Here is a 10,711-nt window from a genome sequence, read left to right as displayed (position 1 = left end):
TATCACATTAACGGCTTGTAAATAACACTGTATTAGGGTGTTTTGTGCCGTTTAAGGGTGTATTTGCTGTCAGTAGAGAGGCTTTAGACTGTTTTTTCCTTCAATTTTTGAAGGGAGGTATGAGGGACAAGACGTGAATATTTTTGTCGGCACAACGAATTTGCCATAAAAACCCCCAGTATAATTTGTCCCTGTACTTTTTTAAACAAAGACGTAGATAAACTGCGAGAAAATAGTTCTGTCGAAGCTACCCACTGTTACATATAGGCCTACGGCTTATGCTTTCCGTTCTGCTCTCAAATTCAATACACACTCGCACCAACTGACCTTCACCTTGTAACAACATATAGGCAAAACTTCGCGTTCGCTAGCAGTGTCTATCAACTGGTAGTTTTAAAAAAAGAAATTTGAAGATAAAAGATAATTGAACTTTCAATTATAAATAATAAAATATGATATTTCCCAACTTTGAATTGAATTATAATGCTTTCATTTTTTTTAAGGAACGCGTACGTCTTTAAAACAACAGCACGCCGCGCTCCCACTTCCTAAGTAACAACGTGTAGATAACAAAAAAATAATGATTAATAAAATTGCTTGAATAAAATAATTTAAAAGTATTGGGATTTTCATCATAAGTTTGATCATTTTTATTATTTTTTCCCCGAAATGCACCCGTGACAGTAGGCCTAGTTGTCAATGATACACAATCGTATCATAATTTAGGTCTATCTAACTTCTCCAAAAATAAAATTAATAATAATTGCACTGTTTATTTTCAAAAAGCAACAACGCTAATTACAGTTGTTTACAGAAATGACATTGCCATATAGTGTTTAGACAGTGATCCCATGTAAACATTATTTACTCGCAGATTTCATTCTCGCTTTCCTCGCTACATTTGGGTCGCTATTTGTATGCACTGGTGGCTAAAAGATATAAGACTCGGGAAATTTGTCAACATCGAAATAAATGTTATCCATGGTAAATAAATTAGGCCCCTAAAACCCGAGTTTTTAAAAATATCCAACACTACTTTTACAACAAGTTGATCGACGAAGGTCGCATATGACGTCACTTTACCACGTGACTACCTACATGTATCTATCTAATTAACTATAGGCTTTTTGAAATCGGGGCTTAGATTTAAGTCCGTATTGTGGCTAATTATCGCAATACTTCAGCGAACGAACTATTACAATTAATTTCTATAAGCATAAGGAAGACAAAATGCATATAATTTTGTATACTTTGAAAACACGATATGTGTCCTTTAATGCTGTCTGTTAACCTTTCTAAACACAGCCATCTTTTTTCTTCCAAATCGGACTTCTACTGCGTATTTGTCTGCAACAGCAGGCGTATGTTTAGCTAATGCGAATAAATCATACATTTTTATTGTTCTTCTGCTGATGTTGTTCCTTATTTCGCGAAAAATTCGCTTTTAGAAATGAAAGTCACAGGTCCCGAAAGAGACCTTAAAAACGAGATCCTATTTCATGGTAGGCGTTGTTGCACTGTAATAAACCCTAAACGTCCTATGGCGCCAAACACAAGTCTAGATTTATGACATTTTAATACTGACCTAAAATAGCGACGTTTCTACAAATGAGAAAACGATAAACTCCAGACATCCAACCAAGTAATCACACACTCGAGGATTCAAAAAATAACAAAAGGTCCAGACAATCGCCACAACACTCACCTGATTAGCTTTGTTCATACTCAACTACTCAGATACGTTATAGTTTAAAACTCAATTGTAGCCCCATTTACTACGAATATTATAGATTTTTTTTATGCCTTGTGAAAACCACACTACTGTAATTACTATTCAAAATATGACTTATAAATATCATATTGTATGGATTAGATCAATTTCAAATGATTGTTTGATCTCAGCATGAATATTCACTGACTTATAAATATATCATATGGATTACATCAAACTCCAAGGTCAAGGTGTCAAAAATGTTGGTACTCACGGAAAGGTCTTGTCACAGGGAATACTCATGTGAAATATCAAAGCTCTATCTCTTATTGTTCAAAAGTTATTAGCAAGGTTAAAGTTTTCAAAAAGTAGATCAAACTCCAAGGTCAAAGTCACGGGGTCAAAAATGTTGGTACCCACGGAAAGGTCTTGTCACAAGGAATACTCATGTGAAATATCAAAGCTCTATCACTTACTGTTCAAAAGTTATTAGCAAGGTTAAAGTTTCAGACAGAATTACAGAATGACAGACAGGACAAAAACAATATGCCCCCCCCCCCCCCCCCCCGATCTTCGGTGCATATCCATTTAATGTAAAAGTATAAAGGACATTTTGAGAGAAGTAAGGGGTGTATGAACCATGGCAGCAGACATTTCTAAAATAAATTTGCTTCTCACCTTGTCTCCGCATTTTTTTTTTGTCTTTGGTTCTGGTGGAATTTCAGTCCATAATGAACTATCATCTTCAGCCTCAATTGTTTGAGCTTTAAAAGAATAGAATGTTAATCTATATATATATATATATATATATATATATATATATATATATATATATATATATATATATACACACATGTACATCAGGTCAACTTCAACACTCACATAATATATACATGTATACAAAGTTTGAATCAAACATACTTTGGACAAACAAGACTGATGAACATGTCGATCCTAGTATACCACCCCTAAACTTCGTTTGCGGGGGGTATAAGTATATCACGGAGGCAATATATTAACAAGAGACCCAAGGGCCACATCACTCACCGGAGTCACCTTGGCTCATATTTAAAGATTTTCCCTATATATTTGTATGCAAAACTTTGATCCCCCCTTGTAGCCCCATCCAACCCCCGGGGGCCATGATTTGAACAAACTTGAATCTGTATTATGTCAGGAAGCTTTACTGTAAACTTCAGCTTTTCTGGCTCAGTGGTTCTTGAGAAGAAGATATTTAAAGATTTTCCTTATATATTTGTATGTAAAACTTTATTCCCTATTGTGGCCCCATCCAACCCCCGGGGGCTATGATTTGAACAAACTTGAATCTGCACTATGCCATAAAGCTTTCATGTAAATTTCAGCTTTTCTGGTCCAGTGGTTCTTGAGAAAAAGATTTTTAAATGACCCCACCCTATTTTTGCATTTTGTGATTATCTCTCCTTTGAAAGGGACATGGCCCTTCATTTGAACAAACTTAAAAGCCCTTCATCCAAGGATGCTTTGTGACAAGTTGGTTCAAATTGGCCCAGCGGTTTGTGAAAGGTTTACGACGATGACGACGACAGACAACAGACACATTTTGATCGGAAAAGATTTTGATCAGTAAAGCTCACTTGAGCCTTTGGCTCAGGTCAGCTAAAAAGCAAATTAAGTGTTTTGCATACCTACAACAACAGGTGAATCATCAATACTTGCTGAAGTTGATGCTTCTTCTTCAGGAAGTGTTGCAGCAGCTGATGATGACCTTTTAGAAACTATATGCAATGTAAAGAATTATCAATTCAAAAGTTGTATGATAAAATCATCTCCATTTCATTATTTTTTTTAAATTTGTAAAATTACTAGAAATATGTCCATAAGACATGAATGCCTCGCCCGATGTGACAATTTTGTAATGCAATATGGAAATAAGGGACCCATGTCATGATGTGTCAACCTGGTCCATATCTAAATATTTCCCCTATGTACATATGTATTTGCATGTGATATTTTGATCCTCTATTGTGACCCCAACCTACCCTCATGGGCCGTGATTTTTACAAACATGAATCTGCACTATGTTATAAAGCTATCATGTAAATTTGAACTTGTTTGGACTAGTGGTTCTTGAGAAAATTTATAAAGACTTTTTCCTATATATATATGTAAAACTTTGATTCTTTATTGTGACCCCACTCTACCCCTAATGGCCATGAATTTAACAAACTTGAATCTGCACAATGTCAGGAAGCTTCCATGTAAATTTGAACTTTCTGGCCCAGTGGTTCTTGATAATAAGATTTTTCAATGACTCCACGCTATTGTTGCATTCTCCCTTTAGAATGGGGCATAGCCCTTCATTTGAACAAATAAGTTGATTTTCTTTTTCATTTTGTAGAAAAAATCAAAATACTGAACCCTTTTTTCTTTAAAGAAAATTATGCAGAATATACATGATTCCTGTATAGTGAATATGAATTTTCTTATTGTTACAATGATGCGTGTGGGACTCTGCAGTATCTACTGCTCCCTCTATGCCATGGATGGATTCTGGTGGAATGGTAGATAGCACCTGCAAAAATTGAAAACGGTACATGTAACATGTGAATTCAAAGTGTCCAGGATACTGTAATTAAATGACCAATACAAAGAATACCAAGTATATCAGTAAAGCAGTAAATGATGGATGCTCCCCTGACTGCATGCAAGGTGAAGATAACGAACAGTGATCAATCTCATAACTCCTACAAGCAATACAAAATAGATAGTTGGGCAAACACGGACCCCTGGACACACCAGAGGTGGGATCAGGTGCCTAGGAGGAGTAAGCATCCCCTGTTGACCGGTCACACCCGCCGTGAGCCCCATATCCTGATCAGGTAAACGGAGTTATCCGCAGTCAAAATCAGTGTGCCAAGAACGGCTTCACAATCGGTATGAAACACGTCAGACAGCATTTGACCCAATGCGAGGTTGTATTGACGAACTAGATCGTTATAACGACCATAGAATTTGTGAAATGCTGACTTCAATCGAGACTGTTGAAATCCCTGTACCATCAACTTGTTTGTCAGTAGCTTACCTCGATTTAAAAACTGACTATATCCAGAACAAGCTCTTGCATATCGAATCAGTTGAGATATATAAACACCATATGCAGGTGATAATGGAATATTGCTACATAAATGTGGGAAGTTGACGATGGAGAAGCTGAAATCATCCCGTTTGTCATACAGTTGAGTTGTTAGTTTGCCGTTAATGTCTACTTTCAATAAAATATCTACGTATGAAGCAGAAGTATGAAAAATATGAGATAAACGTTGCCATTGTGTTAAACATGAATGTAAAATAGTTTCATACCGATTGTTAAGCCGTTCTTGGCACACTGATTTTGACTGCGGATAACTCCGTTTACCTGGTCGGGATATAGGGCTCACGGCGGGTGTGACCGGTCGACAGGGGATGCTTACTCCTCCTAGGCACCTGATCCCACCTCTGGTGTGTCCAGGGGTCCGTGTTTGCCCAACTATCTATTTTGTATTGCTTGCAGGAGTTATGAGATTAATCACTGTTCGTTATCTTCACCTTGCATCTAACACTTAACAGCCTTCGTAAAATTCCTGGCGGTGTTTTGAAGACTTAAAAACAAGGACATCGTCTTCCGTAAACGCAGACCAATGACAATTAATTGTTAACCTTTTGTCATTTCCCTCCCCCAAGATCATTATTTTCAGTCTCATTTTTGAAACTAAAAAACGAAATCAAATTTAATTGTGTTGACGATGATTCTGAATATCTTGGTCGTTTAGAAATGGTAAGGTAAACCTAACACCGTTGTATGCTCTAAATTCCTGAATGACCTACTTACAATTGAAAATTGCCATCAGTGTTTTGAATTTTAACCCAGTGTAATGTTTTGTTTTCTCTTCATCTTTCTCGAGGGATTCTGGAGTGAAGGTTGTTGCTTTCAATTTATCCTTACGTGTCACATTTTCAGTTATAAGTCTTTGATATTCCTCTCGAAGATTTTGGACAGTATCAGGTTCTTCTTCTGTTTGTTCACTCTGTCCCATATCTAATTGTGCAAGTAAATAAAAGTTGCATTTTTGGCCATCACATTCACTTTGCTCATATTGACTTTCAGGTTGGAAGTCCAATTCTTTTGCTGCCTTCATAGTGACCTGTTTTCTCTGTCTGGTTTGTGCTCGTTCGTATCTCTTGCACGTTGATAGAGTAGTTGCTGGGTCTTGTTCCATGGGACCAAGCTTAAGAGAGGATGCCCAGTCAGGATTGTTTTTGTCGTACAACTCTGCCTTTTTTCCCGAAAAAAAGAGGAATACTTTAATATCAAATACATGGCACAAGACATCTAGACTGTAAAATCCATTGTACATGAAGGCATTATTGTATGTTTCTGTTTTTTTCTGGAATACCCGGAGAAAACCCATGTGTCTGACACCAACCATACCCAAGAACAATATTGCGCCACTGTCCAGTATTACAAACATTACAACATCTTTCTTTCATTAATGTAGAATTATATCTACCACTTTCTAATGCAAGTTTATGTGCACTTACTCTCAGATCTTTTTCTGAGTAAGCAACATATGGACTTCTTTACACATGTATGTCAACATGTAAATGTGAAACAAACCGGTTTTGTTAAGTAAAAGCATATAATTTCCATGCAAACATGAACTTACCGGTTATGAAATGGTCGGAACACACTTTAAAGTGTCTTTTGGTGGGATCTGGATCAAAGTCAGCACGATTTATGCGGGCCAACCATAACATTCTCCTTTCTCTCGAAAGTTCCTCGGTCTGGTTTCCCTGGTGAGTAATTACTTTGGGTATGTCATAATACTGTCGTTTTATATCACCTTTCACTGCACGATTGTTACAACCCCATACAACACAAGTATTGACCATGTCTAAGGGATATCATATAGCTTAATCAGTTTGTTTACACCTCACTGCGTCTCCTTTGTTACTGCCTTACAATATGGCCGCCGATGGAATTATGGGTATAAACGTGACGTCATTGGAAAACTATCTATATGATTGGGGGAGGTGTAATCAGTTACGCAATATCGCCCCTCTGAAACACCGATCTCTGTCCTTCACTGTCAAAACATAACCATGCGCAAGATCTTACTGTATAGTTATTTTTTTTTTTACTGTGTTGCACACATTTTTGCTGTGTCAGACAAAAATTTACGGGGTCGGAACAGCAGTCAAAACACAAATGAAGAACTCTCATGACTCGTGTATAGTTTAATGACGTGGCTTCTAATTATAGATTGCACCATGCAAAAATATTGATTTTCTTGACCTCTAACCGCTATGTGAAGGTTACAATGCAAGGGCACCCTAGCCAAAACAGTTTCATGTACAGACTCTTGTTGATTTTTAAATGTTGAATTTCTTAATAATCACTTTGATTACAGACGCAGATTCAAACGGGAATTTTAATTGAAAAATGACCTGCTTCTGTGTCCCACTTTCCCTCAGAATGAGGGCAAAAACATTTTTATACATATTTTATCCACTGTCCAACAAACTGTGTTTCTAAAAAAAATGCCCCTGCGGATATAAATGTAAACCCCGTACTAGATCGGTTGTAAAATTACGACGACTTCAAACACGACCTCTCTACTACAGCTATGCATAAATTTGCCTATAGGTGGCGATAAACCGGAAACGCGATGACGAAAGCAAAATCCAACTGCTGGCAATAAAGCCGCTACGCGCTTTAAAAAGGGATGTCAATGTGATGGAATATTTCAATAACAATAGATCATAAGGCATATTCAAGCACACATCATTCTATCACAGTATGTCACATGCACATATATCACTATATCATGTTTTCATTCATAAATCTTGACAACAAGATCAAGATTTTGTTTTGCTTCTGAGCCTCAGTAGCCAAAATAGTTTTTGTTCATTATGAATTTGAATACTTTTTTTTTTGTTATTACATGTATATTGGTCATATGTTATCAAAACATTGCATTTCATTTTCATTAATGATATTAGATTAATTACATTTAGTGCATAATATGTCCTTTCTAGTGATGTTGGTAAACCTCCTCATTTTGATTTTTAACCTATGAGAAGAAACATAATTTGCAAACTGATCTTCATTTCTGTCTATAGATAAATAATTTCCATAAGTCCAGTTCTGTTTCTTAATTTGCCTTCAGAATAGTTCTGCAAACTTGTCCATGTATGTATATCAGTCATAATTATCCAAGTGTTTTATTAGACCAATTTTTGTTTCCCATAACTAACAAGTTTATCTCTGATATTCAGAACTTATATATAAATGCAAACTATGAATTCTTTCGAGTCAGGAAAATACATGTACAAACATAGGCCCTATATATATATAATCCAAATAGAAAGAGTTGACATCACAGTCAAAATAATTAAATAAAAAACAGTAAAATATGCAGTTCCAAAATATATTAGAATATATTTTGGAACTGCATATTTTCCTGCTTTTTAATTTATACATGGAATTCTCTCTCTCTCTCTCTCTCTCTCTCTCTCTCTCTCTCTCTCTCTCTCTATATATATATATATATATATATATATAATTATATACATAGGTATATTTGGCAATTTAATTATTTGCTCTGAAATTAATTTACTATGCACATGTACATATTGAAACTGTGACTGTAATTCACTTGCATCCGTTATAAAAATTTGAAAACACAACACTTTTACATTTTCACATTGGGAATTTAAAATTGGACTCTACTAGCTACATGTATGTGGCAATATAATATAAAGATTTCATTAGAAGTGTGTGTTTTAAAATCATATACCATATAGGCCGGAGCCAACTCTAGGTAAAAACTAGAACTGTCCTAATGGGACTAATACCCCCGCGGGGCATATAAGATGATGGGAAATATTTAATGCAAGCACATTGGATATTTTCACATTATCTACAGGGCAATCAATGTGAATGCAGAAGTGTATATTCTACAGTACAGCAGTACATGAAATATTAAAAATATGCTTAATATAAACAATGAATACTATTTGGCACATTTTAGGCTGTATGATTGCAAATCCCTGGTCAACTCTTCTAGTCTTTAGTTTATATTCACTTTGTTAAAGATCATTATGTTATGCCAACTTTACTTTGTCATTGATTTTGTCAGTAAATAAATGACATTAGCTCAAGTATTGGTATTATTGTAATCTTATCCACTGGTATAACAACTCTAAGTAGCTGCAATAAAGGCAGTTTACTATGAATCCCATTGCCAGGGATAGTTGAGATTATAAATACTAACTGACAAATAAGTATTCAACACACATGAGCCACTTTATGTTTTACCGAGAAGTCACAAGATTGCAGATACAGTATGTGGATGAGAAAATATAATACATTTGTACGTTCTAAACTGACCTGCAATGATTTGAAATCTAATACAAATGAATCCATGGGATTGCTATGGAAATCAGGAAATGGTCTGTGTAGTACTTTGGGATGACATCATTGAGAGGTGTTGTTTGTACATTAGTAAATATATTGTCCAGATATCCTCCTTGTCTGTGGGTAGGCTCATGTATGGAAGGATGGAATCCATAGTACTTCAAAAGTGAATAGAGCTGTTTTGGTGAACGAGTGGACAGTGACATATCAACATTAAAGTCTCCTAAAATGAAGGATGGTAGTCGTAGTTGAATTTTGGAAATAATAGTTTCCAAATATTTTAGGAACCTGAGTGTAGTGCTGGCTGTTTTGGGGTTGTGGTAGACCAAAGTGACACAAATTCTTATCGACATGTCCCTTTTGGGTGACATCAGCATGATCATATGTTCAGTTTGTACGTTCTGTACTTTGTAGTGTTTCAGAAGGTAGAGGTCATGATGAACGAATGTCATTAATCCACCACTTCTGTGTTGGCTGTTAATGTTGTCTGACCTAATGTTGTTGTAATTCTGGAAATCTGGAATGGTATCGCTTGGTTTTAACCAGGTTTCTGAAAGGCAGGAAATCTGGGTTGGTAGAAGAACAAAATCGTTTTGGAATGACACCTGATGTGGCAAGAAAGAATTTATATTCAAGCACTGTATCTTGAGAAATGAATCTGGAGATGCAGATATGTCTGTAGTTTGTATTGCAAGACGTGGTGATTGGAAACAGGCAGTGTTCTTCATCCTGCGGATTTCTTCCAGTGCTGTCACATTGACTTTGATTTTGGCAGTTGTGACATCACCCAAAATGAATAGCCCACTCAATTCTTTAGTTCTACTAATAGCAGTGTAAAACTGACCAGCACGAAAAGTTCCTTTGCAAGACACTACCAATTGCTCTTCTGTTTTTCCCTGCTCTTTGTGTATTGTTACAGCCCATGCTAAGCATAATGGAAACTGAGTTCTTTTCGCAGTAACATTTGCATGTTTTCCAAAGCGAACTTGTGTTTCAACTTGAGGAATTGGTGTTGATAAGTTGTCTATTAAGATTCCTTTTGACTGTAGTCTGTTTCGTTTGCCAACCCTTTCCTCAAGAAATTTTACAAAAACATACTTTGGCATGAATGTTTGCACATCTTGGTCCGGTAGTGGCTGTGGATAAAATCCAGTGACTACTCCAAAAGCGGAGTTAACAAGTCCATCTTGAACATCAAGATTCTTGGTAAGCATAACCTTAGCACCAACCGCAAGAGTGACATTTTTCGCAAGTCCACCGGCCATATCCTTTAGATCTGAGGTTTTTACAATAGCAGTCTGTTCATCTTTTTTCGAGTCTTGTGCTACAAACGTAAATTTTGGCATATGCAAGGTGAAGATAACGAACAGTGATCAATCTCATAACTCCTACAAGCAATACAAAATAGATAGTTGGGCAAACACGGACCCCTGGACACACCAGAGGTGGGATCAGGTGCCTAGGAGGAGTAAGCATCCCCTGTTGACCGGTCACACCCGCCGTGAGCCCCATATCCTGATCAGGTAAACGGAGTTATCCGCAGTCAAATCAGTGTGCCAAGA

General features: G+C 36.4%; 1 protein-coding gene across 1 annotated transcript; it reads right to left on the bottom strand.

Annotated features, from left to right (window-relative positions):
* Window positions 1–5,292: 5,292 nt before the first annotated feature.
* Window positions 5,293–6,622, bottom strand: LOC130047301 (uncharacterized). Its single transcript, XM_056141959.1, has 3 exons — window positions 6,397–6,622; window positions 5,562–6,032; window positions 5,293–5,441 (listed from the first exon to the last, which is right to left on the bottom strand). The coding sequence occupies exons 1-3, from the start codon at window positions 6,620–6,622 to the stop codon at window positions 5,293–5,295; spliced, it is 846 nt and encodes a 281-aa protein (XP_055997934.1).
* Between the last annotated feature and the right edge of the window lie 4,089 nt (window positions 6,623–10,711).

This window comes from Ostrea edulis, chromosome 6 (genome assembly GCF_947568905.1).
Source record: "Ostrea edulis chromosome 6, xbOstEdul1.1, whole genome shotgun sequence".
NCBI classification, from domain to species: Eukaryota; Metazoa; Mollusca; class Bivalvia; order Ostreida; family Ostreidae; genus Ostrea; species Ostrea edulis.
This window is presented reverse-complemented; position numbering and strand designations above follow the sequence as displayed.

What these genes read in the sequence shown, in the direction of transcription:
- LOC130047301 (XM_056141959.1), bottom strand. Translation starts at nt 6,622, where the DNA reads ATGGTCAATACTTGTGTTGTATGGGGTTGTAACAATCGTGCAGTGAAA. An exon ending in TTCCGACCATTTCATAACCG is followed by an intron (nt 6,033 to 6,396) that starts GTAAGTTCATGT and finishes TTGATATTAAAG; the next exon opens with TATTCCTCTTTTTTTCGGGA. An exon ending in ACTGATGGCAATTTTCAATT is followed by an intron (nt 5,442 to 5,561) that starts GTAAGTAGGTCA and finishes TTCGTTTTTTAG; the next exon opens with TTTCAAAAATGAGACTGAAA.